Below are 20,885 nucleotides of genomic sequence, written 5' to 3'. Positions count from 1 at the left end.
ATCGAGAAAAATCATCCCACCGCCTCGCCACTCCGATTTGCTCCTCCTCGCGACGGTGAGCACACGCCTACACTTATCCGGCCAAGAACTCGTCAACTCGGGCACATTTTCGAACAGAGGTCAATATATAGACTTTGTTTGGGCCAAATTTTATAGTTGAGTCTATTTGTAAGTATGCCCTTTGACTTCATTTAATAAAACGAAAAGTTTGACACAAAAAATGTTTGATGTATTGCTCAGTACATTCATTAATCTATTTGAAGCAGACGTTCGTATGTTCATCTCCAAGCGGATCAAGTCAAAAAGTTGCCGCATCTAATAAGATTTGCTCTTTGATTATATAGTCTTTAGTCGTACTCTCACATACTTAGGATATTGTGGCTTCTAATAATTATGGAGATCTATCTATGTTTAAGGATGCATAGGATGTAACTTAAGAAAATAATAAAATACTAATGTCATCTCAGTAAAAGCAAACCTCGACTTTTAAAATTCATACTTTTGAACACGCAAATAAAAGTAGCACCATCAAAAAAAAAAGAAATGATAATACTCAGTGATGGAATCACATAGTGCGGAACTCTCTCTCCCTCACACCCTACTCGAAGGTGTCATCATCGTCATCAGGGAGTGGCTGACTTGCTGCCGCTGCAAGCTCCGCCTCATGCCTACAAATAGATTAAATCTTTTAGGCCGGGGCAATAAACTTTACGATGAAATCAGATAAAAATGGGTTTTATTAGAAAAACTTACTGTTGCTGAGCAGCCATGTCAATCTGGACTTCTGGGGGAGCAAGGGCAGGTGATTCCACAAAGTGAAGGTTAGGGTCACTGAAACGAGGAAAATCAAACTTTATCAACCTTTTTCATCTTCCCAAGAAATAACAATCAAGGGCTACAAAACTCTGTTCTTACCCGGCGAGTTTTCTAGCAAGGTACAAGAATGGCTTCTCGAAATTGTAGTTGCTCTTGGCAGAGATCTCGTAGTACTGGAGATTCTTCTTCCTGTGGAATGTCACCTGCTTGGCTTTCACTTGCCTGTTCTTCACATCAACTTTGTTCCCACAAAGAACAATTGGGATGTTTTCACAGACCCTGCACATGCAAAATTGAGGACATCAAGTTTCCGTCCACTAATTTGGTACATACAACAACAAAGTATAGCTTCAGTGTGTTGAAACCTGCAAAGATCACGGTGCCATGTTGGGACATTCTTGTATGTCAGACGTGCTGTGACATCAAACATGATAACGGCACACTGCCCGTGGATGCTGCCAAAAAAAAAAGAAAAAACAAACAAACCTTTGTGTTAACAAAACTATTTGCAAGCTGCAGCAATAGTAGCTCTATAATAACCTTTCATGTTGCTAACAACTACAGTTAAGGAAATAATCAGTATCTTATTCAGCTTCACAACACAACTACGCTACCAACACAACAACTTCATAAAGAATCCACTAGAATATTTTACACGGAAATCAAACTTACTAGTAACCATCCCTAAGACCACCAAACTTCTCTTGTCCAGCAGTATCCCAGCAGTAAAAGCGGATCTTGCCACAGTTAGTGAAGAAGTCTAGAGGGTGAACCTCAACACCAATAGTGGCTGCAACGCAAAAACAAGAAACCATCAGAATCAGTTTGCTTTCATACATAGATAGAGTCTCTTTCTACTTACGTTCATACTTCTTCTCAAACTCTCCAGTAAGATGCCTCTTCACGAACGTTGTTTTCCCTAATCACAACAACGTTATATGGACGTATCACAGGCTTATATCGAGATCAAGCTCTAAGCGACGAACTATCTCGAAATCGAGAGCTACAAGATCAAGCTATCGAAGCGGAGACTCAACAAATCGCGAGCTAGGACGTTACCTGTGCCTCCATCACCAACGATGACGAGCTTGAAGCTAGGGTAATCCACGGTTTGCTGGTTTGGTAAAGCCTGAGAATACGATTATTAAATATCAGCAGCAAGATCGAGGGGAATATGATCGATCTGTGGAGAAAGCGCGAGGCGAGGCGGAGAGAAACATACCATCGATGATCAAACTGAAACGGCGGAGATCGAGATCGATTACAGAAGCGAGTCGAAGAGTAACAAGACGGCGAAAGAGTTATAGCGAGAGAGAGAGGGTTTTTAAACAGACTTGCGGCCGCTTAAGATTGACGCAAGTGCTCCTACCCAGTAATCCAGAACTGGATCCAGATCCGGATCCAGGCCCAAAAGTTTCTCTTGATATACATATGCGGCACTGGCCCCTCCTCATTTATATTTGTTGAGCTGGTCCGGGTGATGATGGTTCCATGTCTCGTGAGAACCAACCCGATCTATATAATTTAATCTTAAGTGAATGAAAAATCTGGTAAGCATTAATTTGCTTCTACACGGTAATAAATTTTTATCATTCGTTAAATTTGAGATTACGTAAAATTCACATACTGCTATCATTTATCGATGAAGATAAAAAAAGATGTTCGATTTCTTCTTTTATTATTAGTTTGATCATCAAATACTGTGTTTGTTTGTGAATGTATATAAACTCGTCTTCTCCGCACGACATCTATCACTTAATGTGCTTGTCTGAGAAATTCATCCTAAAGTTCCAAATAGTCGCTCTGAAATGGTTTACCTAGACAATTTCTAACTTTTCTATATATTTCAAAAATAAAACTCTAAATATAGGAGTTAGTTTCCCTACAATGTATTTCTATCTACAAATGGAAGAATACATCATACTGAAACTCATTTCCATATCTTAAAAAAAATCATTTCCATATTTAAAACTTTTATTTTTGAAAAAAATATAAAGATAAATCGAAGACCTTATTCTTACGCGTTCACATCTATGTCGATTATAAAGATAAATCATCGTTCCCTAGCACATTACAAATTGCAACATGCATGAAAGGTTATCAGTTTGATCAAAACACAAGTCCCTTCTTAAAATATTTTACAAAAAGTCACATGAGAGATATAGTCTTTTGAGAGAAGCTCAAATTAGACTTGGGGTAGTTAGTTACTGAACGCGTGAGCTAATAAAGATAAGTTTCTGAACTTTCTTTTATTTCTTTGAACCTTGAGTTTCTTACAACCATTACAAATGCTTTATATAGAGAACTTAGACTAGGGTTTTGCTCTAGGCTTCTTCGTCTCTTAGTGCTGCATAACGGTTTTGGACTGAGACAGCCTGTGCTTTAACAGCTGGCTTGTCCTGTTGCTTTTGCTTTCCGTATTGTCCAGCATGCTCTTTACCCTTATGCTCTGTTTTGTCTTGATTGCAGGTAGAAGACCGTTGAGAAGATGATGGCGATTTGGGCTTCTCCAAGTTGGGCTGCGATTCTTGTCTGAACTGGTAAATGGGTTTCGCGGAAACTGGACTTGACCCACTTGTGATGATAGGCCCCCTCAAACTTTGTGCACCGATTGCAGCGACACCAAGTTTGCTTCTGAGAGAGGAAAAAGCTTCATGCGGAAGAGATTTGGTGAAGATATCAGCTATCTGATGTTGATTCGAGATATGCTTCACCTCCAGAGCACCAAGAGCAACTCTTTCTCTGACATAGTGATAGTCAAGAGCAAAGTGTTTGGTCTTGGAGTGAAAGGAAGGATTCGCGGACAGAAGCACTGCAGACAAGTTATCGCAGAGGAGCAGAGGCGTTGTCAGAAGAGGCAATCCAAGCTCACGGAAGATTGAACTAAGCCAGGTAATCTCAGAAGCCGTCTCTGACAGTGTTCGATACTCAGCCTCTGTAGAACTCTTAGACACAGTAGGTTGTTTTCGAGAAGACCAAGAGATGAGATTCTTCCCTAGAAATGTACTGAATCCACCGGTAGATCTCCTTGTTGAGCTGCATCCTGCCCAATCACTATCACTATATGCAGTGAGAGTGAAATCTGTGTCTTTGTGTAGAGATATACCCATTGTTAGAGTTCCTTTAACATATCTGATGATGCGCTTGAGCAGGTGAAAATCAGATACAGTCGGCGAGTGCATCTTCTGACAAACGTAATTGACAGCAAACTGGATGTCAGGCCTGGTCAGCGTCAAGTACTGAAGCTTCCCTGCAAGGCTGCGGAAGTAAGTAGGATGTGAGAAGAGCTCTGACTTGTCTTCTACTCTGTTCAGTTGCTGAGGAAGGGGAGTAGCTATTGCTTCACACTCAGTCATTCCTGCTACTGCAAGTAAGTCTTCTGCATACTTCTGTTGGCACAGAAACAAACCTTTTTGATGTTTCTGAACCTGAATCCCCAAGAAATAGTGTAGCTCTCCCATATCAGTCATTCTAAACTCTTGATTAAGTTGTTGTAGAAGACGAGCAAGACACGCTGAGCTGTTGCCAGTTATTACCATATCGTCCACATATAGTAACAGAATGATAATGTCTTGCGCCGTTTTGTAGACAAACAGAGATGGATCAGACTTGGAGCAACAGAAGCCAAAGTCAATCAAGAATGAGCTGAACTTATCGAACCAGGCACGAGGAGCTTGCTTCAACCCGTAGATCGCTTTATTCAACTTCCAAACATGACGAGGATTCTCTTGATCGATGAATCCAGCCGGTTGTTTCATGAACACTGTCTCCTGTAGATCTCCATGTAAGAATGCGTTTTTAACATCCATCTGTCTTATCTCCCAGTTTAATACCGTAGCCATGTGCAAGATAGTTCTTACTGACGCCATTCTCACAACTGGACTGTAGGTTTCAAGATAGTCTATACCTTCCTCCTGCTCGTTTCCTTTCGCAACAAGCCGTGATCTGAGTTTCTTGAAGCTTCCATCAGCATTCAGCTTCACTCGATGCACCCATCGATTGCCTAGAACGTGCATATCTTCAGTTCTGGGAACAAGTGTAAAGGTATTAGTCTCTTTACACGAATCAAACTCTTCTCCCATTGCATTCCTCCATCCTGTATGTTTTAGAGCTTCTGCGATAGTCCGTGGTTCCGGTATTGATACTTTTTGTGTTAACAAAGCGTATCTTGGATTAGGCTTAACCGTTCCAACTTGAGACCGTGTAACCATCGAGTGTCGTTGATTAACAGGCTCAGGAGCTGGAGTGGGAACCGGGACTGGACTGGAAGCAGGAACTGACGATGACGACGAAGAGGATGACACCACAGATGATATCTCAACACTCGCAGGCTGTTGTAGAGAAGGCAAAGGAGGGAAGTCATTTTCTGTAAATAAGGGAACTGCAGCTTGATGAACTGCCTGATCCACTTCAGCTGCCTTTGGTGGCATGGTTTCGGATGGTGTGGGTGAATCAAAACTCATTTGCCAAGCTTTGAGAAGAGGAGTCAAGACAGACGGATGACTTGTCTTGTAAGCATTCTCAAATGGGAAGTCTGATTCATCAAATATGACGTGCCGTGTGATGTAGACTCGACCAGTAGGCGGGTACATACATCTATATCCCTTATACCTGTCGTTGTAGCCTAGAAACACACATTTCAATGATCTAGGATCAAACTTGTTGCTTGCATAGTTGCGTAGAGTAGGATAGCACGCACATCCAAACGTTCGTAGAAAACTGTAGTTCACCTCCTTTCCAAACAACTTCTGATAAGGTGTCTGATGATTTGGCAGACTTGTTGTAGGAAGAAGATTGCTCAGGAACGTTGCTGTGAAGAACGCTTCTACCCAGTAGCGCAGAGGCATCTTGCTATCAAACATCATCGTCAACCCAAGCTCAGTGATGTGACGATGCTTGCGCTCAGCCAGACCGTTCTGTTGCGGGGTATGGGGACACGAAATTTGCTGTCTTATCCCATCCTTTTGCAAGTGAGAGAGAAACGCAGAACTGATAAACTCTCCTCCACCATCACATTGAAAGGTACCAATTCTGCACCTTAGTTGGTTCTCTACTAACGCTTGAAACTTGCAAAAGATTGAAAGAAAATCTGATTTATATTTCATAGGATAGAGCCAACAAAAACGTGACCAATGGTCTATAAAGATTACATAGAATCTGAAGCCCTGAACTGATGTTGTTGGTGCAGGACCCCAGAGATCACAGTGTATCTTCTCCAAAGGCCGAGACGCGACATAGCTAGAAGACTGAAATGGTAAGCTACTGCTCTTGCCAAGTTGACACGATGAACACATCTTCTTGGAACTTGAACTTATTTTGATGAAACTACTTGCTGACAGATGTTGAAGAACTTGCTGATGAGGATGCCCAAGTCTCCTATGCCAAACAGCGTCTGAAGCAGAATGCTGTCTAGAGGAGTAGAGAGCTTTTATTGACGGCTTGTTCTCCACTCTGTACAGACCCTTATCCTTTCTTCCCCTGGTGAGTACCATCTTTGTATTCTTGTCCTTTATAGAAACCCCAACATTATCAAATTTTACTGAACAAGGATAATCATCTGTGACCTTTGAAACAGATAGAAGAGATTTCGTAATCTGAGGGCATACAATGACATCTTTAAGAGGAAGTTTACCTGAGGAGGATGCAAGAACAGTAGACCCGGTATGTGTAATAGGTAAGTAGCTCCCATCACCTATCATGACTGTGTCAGAACCATGATATGGTTGAGACTGATGCAGGTTCCTAGTTGAGTTGGTGATATGAGCAGATGCACCGGAGTCAGGATACCACTCAGAACCGGAATCTTCTGATACTTCAGTAATGCGCATGGCTGCAAGAGCTTGCGGAACCTCCTCAAGTTGATAACTACTGTCGAAACGGTGGTAGCATTTCAGAGCATGATGGCCAGGCTTGCCACAGATCTGACAAGTGGGACGTGTATCCCCTTCGAACGAAGACGAGATCTGCTGATGAAAGCCTCTTCCCCTCGTACTATAGGAACCACGTCCACGTCCTCTGCGACCACCACGACCGCGAGAAGAGTAGTAGTTGCCTTGCTGATTTGTACGAACAGTCGCAAAAGCAAGATGAGGAGTCACCTCTTGACCGCTGTTGTAACCTTGAAGTCTGTCATCGAATGCTACCAGACGTGGAAAGATAGATTCAAACGTTGGAGGTGGAACAATGTCTATGGAACCTTCAATAGCTGTCTTGATAGGCTCATAGTCACGTCCTAAACCTCGAAGGGCCGAGAAGATCTTCATAGCTTCAGTCAAAGGCGCACCAATAGATGCAAGTTGATCACTCAGAGCTTTGACTTCATGCAGAAAATCAAACATCTTCTTTCCATCTTTGGACAAAGTTTGCATCTTGTGTTGAAGCTCGAACATGCGAGAGTTGGAGGGTCTGTTGAAGTGAGTCTCTAACGTGGACCAGATCTCACTTGCCGTCGTGCAGTTCACCACCATGGACTGAAGAGTATCGGTGATAGATCCAAGAAGCCATGACTGAACAACTTGATCGGTTTGAAACCACATCTCATGGTCAGGGTTTGGAACCGGTGTAGATGTACCATGTATGGTTGGAGCCATGATGGTGGGAACGGGTTGTGGAATGGTGCCGGTGACAAAACCAAACAGTCGTTGACCACTAAGAAAAGACTGAAACTGACGTTTCCAAAAGAAAACTTGTTATTTGTTACTTGTGATGATAGTTACTTGTTATTTTCAATCTTGGTCTGCTCTCTTAGTGGACGCTTCTTAACCCGACCAACTCGGCAACTCGCCCTCCATTCTGACTTTCTGAGATATATTGTCTTACAAACACTCATCTACATCATTAAGAGAGAAATAACATGTTTTCCAAGCAGCATGCTACCCCGTCTCCTGAAATCTTCAAAGCGATTGACAGACTGGTCGATATACATTTTGGCCCGAAAGCATCAAAGAAAGTTATGTTATCTAATGCTTCTGGCTTCAGTGATCCAGTGGTCAGTCTAGTGTTAGTTATCTTGTCTTTTTGTTTTTTGGCCTAGTAAACAAATTCCAGAATCAAGCTATTAAAGTTTTGTAAAAACTTAACTGTTTTATGATTTTTTTTTGGACAAACCATTTCACTAGATTATAGACTCTCAAACTCCATCACATGAGGAAAGATTAGAAGATAAAGAGGCAATACATGCCAAAGGATTTACCAAAAAAACTGGTTAAGCAAAAGATAACATGAAAATACAATTCAACAAAAGATACCACATGGGATCAATATCAAATAGCATTCCTTGAACTTCATTCTGAATTCCTTCAAAAATGTGAAGGAGAAAGAGTTCTTGACTGCTTGACCTGAAGCCAAACATAATGCCCACTAACTTCACTGCAAGTAGTGCTGCCATAAGGGGTAGAGAATCTGCAATATGAGCAGAGGAGCTTAACAGCAGGAAGGATGATACTTGCAATACCGGCATGTCTTGGACGATATAATCACTCAACAAAAAAGATTTAGGATTGAGCGCAATCTTCGTTACAGAGGACACAGTGAAACACTTTTCCAAAGAAATCAAATTCACTGGAAACATCAAGTTAACAATCACACTTTCTTCAATCTGCCACAAAGAAAAAAGAATTAACCTCATGTCGATATATAATATTACAATTCAGCAAAAACAACTGTTTTAAGCAATATAATATAAACATTATGATTATGATATTACAATTCAGCAAAACCAAAATATTGTCAAGAAGTTTACTTATTTTGTGTTTGAACCTCTGCATAGGCTATTTACATTAAAAAAAAAAATCTACACTCAAGATGACTGATCTTACAATGTATTTCTTACATATATTATCGTTCTTTATAGAATCAAATATTATATTAAATAATGTTGGTAATGGGTTGAATAATACGATACGTATTTTCCTTGCGTAGAGGTCGCTATAACCGTAAGATGAACGATAGACATCGTCGACCCAACCAACACATATTGTCGAATTCCAAAATCCGGAGTTGGATTAGTTTAATGGTTTATTCTTCTTTTAATCGTACAACACGCCACTGGATGAGTTTGATTACATTCATTGATACTTCAATCATAAACCTCTGTGAAGTTTTTTTGTGTAACTGTTGATTACACGAGGTTTAAATTAAGGAAACAATACTGAGACCAGTTTATATGATACGACGAAACCAACCAAATATACAATAATGAAAACAAATCTACGCAATAAATAATCATATACTCGAATGACAAAACAATGTATTAAATAGATAACGAGAAAATGCTATTAATTAATCCGCCGGATCCTCCTCCTCCATTCCCATTTCAGTGCCCTGTTGGAAACTCGCATTTCCCGTACTCTACGAACACAAAAAAAGAGGAAAACAATAAGTTAATTTAATTTATATCTCCATTTATATGTCACATTTTGTAGTACTTATATATAAGTAAGAATCTAATAGTAGAAAGTTTTAACAAAAGTTGCATATGTTGTTGAACCACCCTAAACTCCATTATTATTATCAAACCATCGTCCAAGTATCTTACCATTTCTCTCGTGAATTTTTAGAAAGATAAAACTTTCGATAATAGCATACTACTATATACGTAAAATACTAATTAATTAAAATGATAAGAGAAGAGGATAGAGTACGTACTAGGAGGTTGCGAGACCACGTACGCTGCACCACCAAAATCACACGTGCCAACACCACGCGCGTTCTTCTGATAGTAACTGTTGAACGCATAAGAAGCGTGTGCCTCTAACGATTCCGGATCATAACACGTGGCACCCTTTTGAATCGGACGGCAATCAGCGCCTCCTTCGCCGCAAGCGTAGTCGAGACCCTCCTGAAGCTTCTCCTTCGTCGTCTTCCCGTTCGCCACGCACCACGTCTGTCCTCCCACGTGCGACGACGGCGTCTTCACCGGAACTTTATCTTTGCCATCGTTGACCGGAGTTGACTTAGCGGAGAACGGAACGTCGTACACTTTGTTCTCGTTCGGGTAAAACAACCCGTAGTTTCTCTCCGACGTGGGCCCCGTTTTCTGGTTCTCGTTGAACAGAGCGAACAGATAGACGTTAAGTGGCTCCTTCGGTTTTAACGGCGTTCCGTTTCCCGTTAACACTCTCTTAACTAACCCGCCGTTATACGCCGCCGCGTTGGCCGAACCGGCGCCAATCTCGTTCTCGTCCCCGGCGGAAGGCCAACCCGTCTCCGTCACCACGAGCTTAACGTCGTTGAATCCCACGGCGGCCATGGCGGCGAAAACGGCGTCGATTTGCGCGTCTAAGAGATTGTTATACTTCAAACCGTTACCGGAATCTACATTGCCGGCGTTCTCCTTAAACAGAGCGTAATCCAACGAGATCTTATCGGCGTTAGCCGCGTAGGCGAAGAACGGGTACGCATTCACCATGATATGCGACGACGTTTTGCGGAGCAGATCCAACATCGGTTTAATCACCGGTTCGATTAAATCCGGTTTAAACGAACCGGACGATGGTTGATACGAATTCGCCAGCGCGCTCAAGGCTATCGGCGACGATACCTTGATCGATTCGTCGAGATTAAACTTAACGAGCGAGCTTTGAACATTCTTCATAGCTTGAACGAGATACGTCGTCGTGTTCCTGGGATCGACGAACACTTCGTTACCGACGGCGATCGCTTCGATATCAGTCGCCGGCGTGTATTTCTTCACGTTTTCCTGAACCCAGTTGTCGGTGTAGCTCTGATCAGCGGAGGCGGCGGCGAGATTCTCGTTGGGGAGAGAGACGACGACTTTGATGCCGGAGTTTGCGAGCGCGGTTAGTACGGATTTGTCAGTGTCGTAAAGCTTGACGCGATTGATTCCTTGGGATTTTAGAAGCTCAACGACTTTCTCCGGCGCCGGGAGATTGTTCGCTATGCGGCCGTAGTTTACTCCGATCATTCCAGAATCTATTAAGAAACAAACAAATGAAGATAATCAGACTCTGACACGTGAAACTAGACGGACACAATTGTAAAGAGAGAGAGAGATGATGAAGCTTAACCTGCATGCGTGAAGGAAATGGCTGAGAATGATGAGAGCATTAGGAGAGATAGAACGAAGAGAGCCATTGTTGCGCAGAGGTTGCGAAATGTTTGTTTCTCGGAAGAGCTAAATGTGTTGTTTATATACTGAACGAGGAGAGGGAGAGGGAGGTGGAGGGAGTGGGTAGGACCCATCTTCTGTTACGTGTGAAAGTAATTATTTATTTTATTACAAGTTTGACTGTTTTAATCATAGTGATTGGATGATGTACCATATGTTGTCAAATGGTGGGTACGTGCCAAAACAAGCATTCAATTTTAGATTTGATTTGTTAATTTTACTGCAGCTGTTGCATCCTTTTTGGTGATTCTTCCTTACGTAGATCACATAGTCTGACAACTCACAACAACAAAAAGATCACATATTCTATATATTTATAAGAAAGTAAATTTGAATTCAATAAAGACATGACTGCAGCGTTTATGAAAAACCAACCATTACAAGTTTACAAATAACAACCGTTGAGCTATAAGCCTCTACAACCCAGTATATATGTTCACTACAGGCGCATTAACCACACCTTTACGATGTCAAAAAAAAACCACACCTTTATTTGATGGCATTATTAACTTGTTGAAAAACAGCTTATATCTAATCTATTAAAATAGAGTCCTACTTTTTATCTACTTAAAAATATTGTCATTTAAATTTGGACCTATTCAATTCTCACTAGAAAATATATATGACATTCATTATTATTAGATTTTTATTTCATCATTTTATAGTTTTTAAAGCTCTAACAATATTATCTAAAATAACCAAATCGTTTCCTAAAATATGCTAACAAAAAGAAAACAGAAACAATTACTTTAGAACCACGATGAACTTTAGATAACTAACTTAATATTGTTAAAATTACTATCAAGTATCAACCAAAGAATCTTTTGTAAATCTAACCTAGACAAACGATAATAACAAGAGGTCAAGATTTATTAAACATCTACCATATCTCATACTAGGTTATATAACAAACTTTAACTTTGTTACGTTTAATATTTATTATTTTAAACTTATTTTCTAACAATATGATGAAGATTTAATTATTTTCATTTGCAAATCAGTTACTTTTTTTGTCAACAAAATAATAAAAGTGTGATCAAGATTTTATCATTTTATTGACAAAAGAGTAACTGATTTGCAAACCACCCAATGTAAATATATAAATTTATGTTTTTGAAAATATAGTAAAAGTTCATATGTATCCAACTAAACATTTTCAGACTAAACTGTAATAATAACTTTTTGCAAAGTAATTTTTTTAATATTGTTTAATAAATATGATGTCCAACTACATACATAATGATAATTTTACATGATAAACTATGGTTCAAATTCCATTTAAATAATATAATTTATTTATTTAGGGTCCTACTTATATTTATTGATAAAATGTTGTCATTTAAATTTTGGATCTATGCACTTTTTCGTTAATGATAGATTAGATTGGATATTTAAATATATAAATCTGAAAATTCTGTTACACCAATTCATTTTACTTACCAATTATTTGGAAATCTACAAACATGACCGATATTTTTACCAAGTGACATTTAGTTTCGACATACAAAAATATCTATATCTAAATATGACATACACAATACAATATAGTATACATGAAATCATTTTATTATGTCTCTTTATATTTCTCACTGCTACGTAGACTAATTCGAACATTTTATTTATCAAGATTTTAATGTATGAAATGGTAATTAATAACTGGTGCTATAGGGAATTGGTTTAACTAAGCCATTGTCTATTTTTATACGTATAAATCAATCTATTGGTAGCATATAAGGTTAGATGCATGTAACTAATATTAAATATTTCAAGCACGAAATGTTTAAATTATGTTTTTGACATAGATTTACTGGAACAAATTCATCCTAATATTCTAATAAAAACAAAATAATTACATTAAAAAAGATTTACTAACGAAACAAATAAGTAAATGAACTACAAACTATATATTCTAAATTAAAATTTAATGAAACTGTAAAAAATTTCTAACAACCATTTTATAAAAAATAATCCCGCATTTTAACGCGGGTTAGAATCTAGTATCCGTTAAAAGTGAGTATTATATCAATAATCGCTGATGTGATGCATTAGCTTATTGCTATAATAACAAGAATTCAGTCAAAAAATAACATTGCTATAATAATTTTATTTAAAAATTCGTCTAGTGTTGGAGTATCAATATGTACTATCGTGTTAAAGAACATTTGGTCTCGTCAATGTGAACGTTATAGCTCTGATTTCCAGCTTCTCTTTTTCCTACGTCGAATCAAATATAGGGAGTTCCCAAATATTCAGTTGTTTTGCTCCTTTGGATGTGTTCTACCAATAATTGGATAGATATATTTTCAGTGATGGAGGGATAGTATTAAAATTTAAATGATCGAAGAACTTAATACGTAGAAATTGATTATTTACAAGTTCGATTTAACTCAGTAATATTAGATTTAAGCAACTTGGATGAATAATGAACGCGTTTAGATTTGTCATATAGGTTAGCTAATCAGACACCTCAAGTAATTCCGATTAGTATAATAATGAATCAAGCTAACTTGTCCATATATATTTGATGTCCGTCCAAGGGGGAAACCAATATGATACTTCATACTTGTGGAGTTTAGTTGGACTATACAAGTTGAACACTACTATTAGCAAAATTTTGATGAAATATACGACTAAAACTTGTAATTACTACGTGAAATATGCATTTGAAATTGTAAAGTTGCATCTTAAGTTGTGAATATTATTTTTAATTTTTTTTGTTTAACCTTTGAGATATCCCGGGCTCATAGAGAAACTCATACTAATCTCTAAAAGAGTGATACGGTTTACGGATGGATTCTCACTCCGGATATTCAAATTGCCGTAAGATATGGACAGACAGGTTCATATCTGTGTGGCCATAAGGTGAATTGTAGTGGGGTGCATAAGCAGTTTTATGCGCCTGTTTTTTTAATGAAAAAAACTATATAACTACATTCAATTTTTATTTCACCTGTAATATATATGCTAATCATGATTTAAGAACATCTATTTTTTCGTTTTATTTTTTAGTTATGTAACATAAGTAGTTTCTTGCTATATAGAATTAATTTGAAAATTTGAAAGATCGTAATTCAATGATTGTTTGATTTAAGACAGATTCAACTTTATAGGCATCTATATGCTCAAACAGATACTAGGATAGCGATGACAAATTCAAAAGTAGTTTCATCTTAGGTGTTTTTTGAACAAAGTCACAAACCGTCTTCGATGTTTAAGACCTAAATAATGAAAACAACATCAGACATCTTATGTGAATAGTATTTTTATGATTGTATGTTTTTGAAGACATCGCACTATATGTTCCCCCCAGGCTCGAAGTCGGTAAGCTTGTTTACACGGAATCGAGAAAATGAAACACAACCATTATATGCAAGAGAGGAGTCACATTCATATTGACTTCTCTCTAAGTATTATGGCCCTGATAAAATATGAACTTTGTCTTATAGTCTAATACTAATACAAATATGCATTTATATACTCATATTTTCTTATCAACCAAGGAAAAGAATGCAATGTGTTAGGTCACTTGAATGATGTCTGTCCACCAAGTTGAGTTTTAGATAGGAACGTTAGCTGCTTGTCCTTGATGTTTACGGTAGGATAACAAAATGCTAGTATCTTAAATAATATATACTATTGTCAATTATAATGTCTGGCCACAAATAACATTGACTAAATAACCATTCACACACTACGACGTAACTGCTTCAAATGAATTGAATAGCTCAAAAGCATGCGTGCATTTGGGTATCAAGTAATAATAACTAGAGCATGATCCCCGGTGTGGATATTTTATAAATGCATCATTTTGATATACGTAAATATTTTAAATATATGATTTATATTTTAATGTTATAAGTAATGTACTATTTTTTTTTTGTTGTTTAGTTGTTATTTGATATTATTAATATATAAAGATTTGTTATATACTGTTACTTTTTTTTATTAATTGTTATTACATATAATTTTTTTTTTAATTTGGTACAATAAACTAATAATCTGAAATCATCAAAAACATAAAACCCTTCAAAATATATATTTTTAATTTCTACAGTTTGCATACAACATATTTTTTAAAAACATTTTATTTAGTTTACTATAGAATAGATATTTGTATAGGATCATTTATATTTTTTTGTTGGGTTTAAAAATGTACTTTGGCATTTATAATTTTAGTATATATCACGATTTCATAAGTAAATATACTGTTATATTTAAATAATTAAGGCTTATTATTTTGGTAAATTTTATACATGTTTTACGAATTTAAATACCTTTTAATGGTGACTGATATTTTAAATGAAATACTTTAAAAAAATAAAATAAGTTAATTTATTAATTTAGATAATTTTCTATTTAATTCATATAGTAGTTCCATTTTAATATAATATAGACTATAATTTGATAGTTTATGAAAATATCATACAATTTTTTACTAATATAATATTAATTAAAATTGATTTGAACAATATTATACTACTAATTACAAAATTAATTAATGCATTATTGAATAAAAGTATTTAAATTTTAGTAGGATTTTGTTAGATTTTTGTCAACGAATATGTTATAATTAAAAATAAAATTAAAACAGCTTTATAGGTGAAGTTGTTCTATGTGTTGATTATACAAGATGTAATATTTTAATGATGCCAAAATGTTAACTAGAAATAAATGAAATATGATTTTCTAGGTAAATTCCATAAAAAAAAACAGACATGAATATAAGTGGTGACTTCTATTTTAATAGAATAAATTTATATTGTTCTTTAGTTTTAATAATATAGACTATAATTAGAAAGCTTATGAAAATAGCATACAGTTTTTTGTAATAAAATCTTCATTAACATTGATTTGAATAATTTTATACTATTAACTACGAAATTATAATTCATTATTAAATAAAAATATTTAAAATTTTAGTAGGATTTTTATATTTTTGTCAACAAATTTGTTATAGTTAAAAATAAAATTAAAACAGTTTTATAGGTGAAGTTGTTATATGTCTTGATTATATAAGATGTGATATTTAATGCAAAAATGTTAATTAGAAATAAATGAAATATAATTTTTTAAGAAATGTCTATTTTTTAAAAAAAATCACACATGAATAGAAGGTTAACAAAATAGATTTTACATGAAAATTGCTGTAATTTTTTCTGCCATAATTTTTTAATAAGAAAATAATTCATGATATATCACGACCTTAAATATCAGAAACTTAATTAAGGTTTAAAAGGGTGTCTTACGAGTCTACCAGCAGTCCCTAAATTATTTAAGACCTTAAAAGTACAAAAAATATTAAGAAAACAACCATTAAACCCTGAACTTTCAAATAAAAAAAAAATCTCTAACTCTTGTTTATGAGCGTAAAAAACTCATGTTTGATCCAAACAATTCTTCAACTTTTCGATATTAGCTGTTTTAACTTTCATTTTTTGTTGATTCAGCTACTCGAAAAATCAACTGTTAAACTCGAGCAACGACCGTTATATACGATCCCATTTTAAAAATTATTTTGTTTAAAAAAACCGAGTTCGCCTTCCTCACTCAAAAACCTAATTCCCAATTCAATTTCATCTTCTCCAAGTCGATTACAAAGGCAATCTACGATTAAGACAATCAGTGATAGTTTCTCCAGCTACAGGTAATGATTCTCATCATTTTGATAAAGTCGAATTATCACTCTCAATTACTTATCAAGTTTTAGGTGACGAAAGCTCAGTCTTGATTTCTTGTTGAGCTTTACGTTTTAGTTTAACAGTGGACTATTTGAGTTTTTTAAATGGTCGAGTAAACAAAAAATGAGAGTTAAAGCATCCAATATTTAAAACTTGCAGATTTTTTTTGGATCAAACACGACTCAGAAGTTTTTTTGCTTTAATTTGCAAATTTATGATTTTAATGGCTGTTTTCTCAAAACTATTGATATTAAAACTCAAAACTAACACATTTTTACAAAAATGTTAAATAAATTTAAATGTATAAAATTTTCATTTAAATGATTTCAATAAATTTAAAACACATCTTAACTTAACCTAGCTTCTCATCATGTTCAAAGATTTACAAACAACCCAAAAACATCCCAATGACAATGAGACCTTTTCAATTTGTGTTTGTCTTCTTACAATAAATTCAAAACTCTCTTTAGGTTTTCTCTTCTGTCTTGAAACTCATGAAGAGATTTTTTACACCTATTTATACACAAATTTTATGACTTGTCATAGTAACTTCCAAAAGACAAGATCTACGAATCTTCCTTTTGATTTTAGTTTACATAGAGTAAGGAAAATTTTATCCAAAGAATAAAAAAAGTCTTCTCCAACTTACAATAATTTTTCAATACTTCTTATGTTTCAAAAGTATGTCTATTTTGAAACTTAAACATATATTAAAATATATTAATTTTTTCAAAATATAGATCTTTTCGGAGAGAATATTATATTTTTAACAATCGCCTCTTAACTCGTCGCTTAAACTCCAATTCCACAGTAATCTCATATTTTAGCCTCGTGTATTAATTATTTATTACTAGGAGTTTTGCCCGCACATGCGGACATAGTTATTTAATAAATATTTATTAATAAATATATTATTAGGTTAAAGATAAAAAAAATTAAATAAAACATTAAATTTATACTATTTTATGAATCTTTCAATTTCTTAATTTTTATTGATTTAAAAACATTATTTTTAATAACAACACTAATATCTTGTAAATATGATGTTATCTTAAACAAATATTTATTATATTAATTTATAAAAATGATATAATTAAATAAAAAAATATATAATTGTTAATATAAAGTAATGTTATTAAACCAAATTCTAAGAATTAGCATAACCTACAAAATCTCAAAATAAATTAAAAGCACAAGAATCTTAAACCAAACACATCTTTGCATATTATATTATTCAAAGTAAATAAGAATATTGATATATGTACAATTACATTGTGAAATACTTCTTATAATAATTGAATAAACACTCAAGCAGAACAACTATGTTGACAAACAAAACATTAATATGTAATGTATATTTGAGGAAATTTTAATTTAAACAAATTTATAATTCTTTATAACTCTTGGAAAATTAAAAGTAAATAAAGTAAATTTTAAATATTCATAAATATAAGGTACTTGTTGTAAAAACATATTTTGAAAATATTCTTTTTTGAAAGTTATTCTTACAAATGGATTATAACAATAAATATTTAGTAAAAATACAAACAAAAAAATATTAAATTTTTAACTTAAATAACAAATACAAGTTATTCTTGCAACTGAATAATAAGAATAAAATGAAAATATCATGAAAATCACGTTAATAAACAAAATATAAATTAAATGTATTGTTATTGGTTATATACTTATTTTAGTATTTTAATACTAAAATAAATTTAATAATTTTTAAAAATATACCATGACATATTATGTTTACAAACAAATATAAATCAATTTTTGTTATTTTGTATAAAACTATTTATGATATTTTAGTGTAATGATAAATCTAATAATGAAATGTGTATATATAATACTAATTATAAAAATAAATAAATAAGACTCGTGTTTTTTAATCTCGGTTATGTTAGAGTAAACATCATTTATTACTATTTTTTTCTCTCTTCCGTGTTTTCCACCATTTGTTTCCCACTCTTTTTCACTTATATTTTTTACTCTGATTCTACCAATCAGACTCGTTATGTATTGACATCTTCATAAGGACCTCATCAATTATTGTCTCAGCATCTCGCAAATATGTCTAATGTCATTGTCAGAATTGCAACAACATTATATCGATTATGTATGATCCTGTCATATACTGATACTATCCTAGAGATTACATCAGTTTTATGTTTTCACCTGTCACAATTCTCAAACATCTGTATGGCATGATACTCTAATTTTAAAACCAAGTCTTCATAGCACTAACACAAACCTTTTCAAAATGTAGTAGTCTTTTTTTTAGTTATAGTGATACTGATAGTTGTATTTTCGAATTTAATTAGATTACGGAGATATTTTCAAAACTTTCGAAAATAACATACTATGATAGGTCTACAAAATTATATCCTTCAACGCAAGTGGTTTCACGCTCTGATCAGAAGAGTAACAAACCCAGATGAAAGCCCGTATACTCAAAAGTGAGCCCATTAAGAATGCTAGATTCCAAACGACAGCGTTTCGGTTTGGATTCGACGTTCTCTCAGCCGTCAGATGATGTGCGACCAATGATCATCAACCGTTCGATAAAGCCAACAAGAATCCGATGCGACCAAGAAGTAAAGTGGTTTAAAGTCTTTTATTTATTCTCTCTCAGTCTCTCAATTCTGCAATAGCGGCGAATCTCTCTCAGGACTTGATCGTGGTTTCTAGCTTTTCGGGAGAATCTGATTAAAAGTAAGATGTCTGCTACTCAGGAAGAAGACAAGAAGCCCGGAGAGCAAGGAGGAGTTCACATCAATCTCAAAGTCAAGGGCCAGGTAGCGTCGATTGTGTCTTGTCTGTTTCTGTTCTAGGGTTTTAGGTTTTGTCTCGAAATTCAGTGTAGTGGATGTAGATTCGGGCTTTGTGAATATTTTATAGGCATATGTCTAAAGGAATCTCTTTTTGTATGAGTTTTATGTTTGCAGAGGCAGATGTTTATTTGAAAGTTGTGAATAATGTTTTGTCATAGATTGTAGCAATCAAGAACTTGTTTGGTACTGTACATACCGATCGTTTATGGAGATGGTACTTATCTGTTTATAATTTATCAGTCTGTGTCTGTTGTAGGGTTGTGCTTTATGCAAATTATGTATTTTGAAGTCTTATGAAAGCTTTTCGTCCTTAGGCATTTGAGAATAGAGCATATTATGAGTATTCGATTCATAAAGGTTTTCGCTTTTTATGCAAATTGGCCTGTTGTGATCACTCTTTTTCCTTTTTATTTGAGTTTCACTTGTTTGGCATTTTCTGAACTTGTTGCTTGCTTGGTAGTCTTAAGATAAACGTTAATGGTGATGATTTGGAGTAAAGAATCATTAATCTTTTCTTTTGTTTGGTTCTTGAATGGTGATACATAGGATGGAAATGAAGTCTTCTTTAAGATCAAGAGGAGCACTCAGCTGAAGAAGCTGATGAACGCTTACTGCGACCGTCAATCTGTGGATTTGAACGCAATTGCTTTCTTGTTTGATGGGCGTCGTCTCCGTGCTGAACAGACTCCAGACGAGGTCTGATCACACACACACTATCTAGTTTTTTTTCGTTTTGCGAATTGTTTTCATTTCCTAAACCATGAATCTTACTCTTTTATCAGCTTGATATGGAAGATGGAGATGAGATCGACGCAATGCTCCATCAGACCGGTGGTGTTGCAAATGGCATGTATCTGTTCTGCGTCTAATGGTGTTTTATGGCTTTCGCTTAAGACGGTGTGACATAAATATATTAATGGACAGTTTTTTCGATAAGACGTTGTGATATCAAATATATTATTATTGGATGGATCCTACAGTACTAATGGAACGGGCTGTGCTTTATGGATTTTCTAATGATTCAAGAACTAGTCTAAAAGCTACTCTCGCCGAGTCTGGTAGTTGAATAATGTTTATCCCCATGTTTGTATGAGGCCCAAGTTTCCCATGGCTTTATCTCTTCTTCCCATGTAAAGTTGCACGCTCGTTCCTTTTTGTTTCACATGGAACTATGATTTGCTAACGCAAGTTTGCTAACACCGATGTTTCTCTGCCACCGTTGATATGTTTTGAGGATGCCTTGATAAAGGATTTAGTAAAGAGAGCAGTATATTCGACACAAGACCTTGATTGGGTTGTGCTCACTGCTCATAATCTACGACACTGAATGACTGAAGGAGAGGACAACTAGCCTTCTGCAGACACAGAGATATACAACGTACGGGTTCGGAGCCTGATCACGCTAATGACAATGTGTTCTGCAAT

General features: G+C 35.2%; 3 protein-coding genes across 4 annotated transcripts; 1 reads left to right on the top strand and 2 right to left on the bottom strand.

Moving 5' to 3' along the window:
• Positions 1-427: 427 nt before the first annotated feature.
• Positions 428-8,652, bottom strand: LOC103844963 (GTP-binding nuclear protein Ran-3). 2 transcript variants are annotated; one of them, XM_009121793.3, is made up of 8 exons: positions 2,039-2,253; positions 1,876-1,945; positions 1,679-1,735; positions 1,489-1,606; positions 1,182-1,271; positions 916-1,095; positions 754-831; positions 428-668 (listed from the first exon to the last, which is right to left on the bottom strand). In XM_009121793.3, exons 1-8 carry the CDS (start codon positions 2,039-2,041, stop codon positions 599-601), a joined length of 666 nt encoding a protein of 221 aa, XP_009120041.2. In that variant the 5' UTR covers positions 2,042-2,253; the 3' UTR covers positions 428-598. The 2 variants fall into 2 exon arrangements, with proteins under 2 accessions (XP_009120041.2, XP_033138682.1); XM_033282791.1 differs by lacking the exons at positions 428-668; positions 754-831; positions 916-1,095; ... (1 more) ...; positions 1,489-1,606; positions 1,679-1,735 and having other exon boundaries at positions 1,875-1,945; positions 2,039-8,652.
• A 233-nt stretch (positions 8,653-8,885) lies between these two features.
• Positions 8,886-18,427, bottom strand: LOC103844962 (glucan endo-1,3-beta-glucosidase 14). The gene is made up of 3 exons (XM_009121792.3): positions 10,845-18,427; positions 9,463-10,749; positions 8,886-9,165 (listed from the first exon to the last, which is right to left on the bottom strand). The coding sequence occupies exons 1-3, from the start codon at positions 11,017-11,019 to the stop codon at positions 9,131-9,133; spliced, it is 1,497 nt and encodes a 498-aa protein (XP_009120040.2). The 5' UTR covers positions 11,020-18,427; the 3' UTR covers positions 8,886-9,130.
• Positions 18,428-19,174: 747 nt separating this feature from the next.
• On the top strand, positions 19,175-20,471 carry LOC103844961 (small ubiquitin-related modifier 1). The gene is made up of 3 exons (XM_009121791.2): positions 19,175-19,424; positions 20,007-20,156; positions 20,243-20,471. The coding sequence occupies exons 1-3, from the start codon at positions 19,347-19,349 to the stop codon at positions 20,327-20,329; spliced, it is 315 nt and encodes a 104-aa protein (XP_009120039.1). The 5' UTR covers positions 19,175-19,346; the 3' UTR covers positions 20,330-20,471.
• The last annotated feature ends 414 nt before the right edge of the window (positions 20,472-20,885 follow it).

The sequence above is a fragment of the Brassica rapa genome, chromosome A10 (genome assembly GCF_000309985.2).
Source record: "Brassica rapa cultivar Chiifu-401-42 chromosome A10, CAAS_Brap_v3.01, whole genome shotgun sequence".
Lineage (NCBI taxonomy): Eukaryota > Viridiplantae > Streptophyta > Magnoliopsida > Brassicales > Brassicaceae > Brassica > Brassica rapa.
Note: the sequence above shows the minus strand (reverse complement) of the source record. Positions and strands in the feature narration are given on the sequence as shown.

Bases quoted from the DNA above. Each gene is read 5' to 3' on its own strand.
- LOC103844963 (XM_033282791.1), bottom strand. From the start codon at position 7,406: ATGGCTCCAACCATACATGGTACATCTACACCGGTTCCAAACCCTGAC.
- LOC103844961 (XM_009121791.2), top strand. From the start codon at position 19,347: ATGTCTGCTACTCAGGAAGAAGACAAGAAGCCCGGAGAGCAAGGAGGA. The intron at 19,425-20,006 runs GTAGCGTCGATT...GGTGATACATAG, and splicing joins ATCTCAAAGTCAAGGGCCAG to GATGGAAATGAAGTCTTCTT. The intron at 20,157-20,242 runs GTCTGATCACAC...CTCTTTTATCAG, and splicing joins CTGAACAGACTCCAGACGAG to CTTGATATGGAAGATGGAGA.
- LOC103844962 (XM_009121792.3), bottom strand. From the start codon at position 11,019: ATGGGTCCTACCCACTCCCTCCACCTCCCTCTCCCTCTCCTCGTTCAG. The intron at 10,750-10,844 runs GTTAAGCTTCAT...GTTTCTTAATAG, and splicing joins CATTTCCTTCACGCATGCAG to ATTCTGGAATGATCGGAGTA. The intron at 9,166-9,462 runs GTACGTACTCTA...TTGTGTTCGTAG, and splicing joins CGTGGTCTCGCAACCTCCTA to AGTACGGGAAATGCGAGTTT.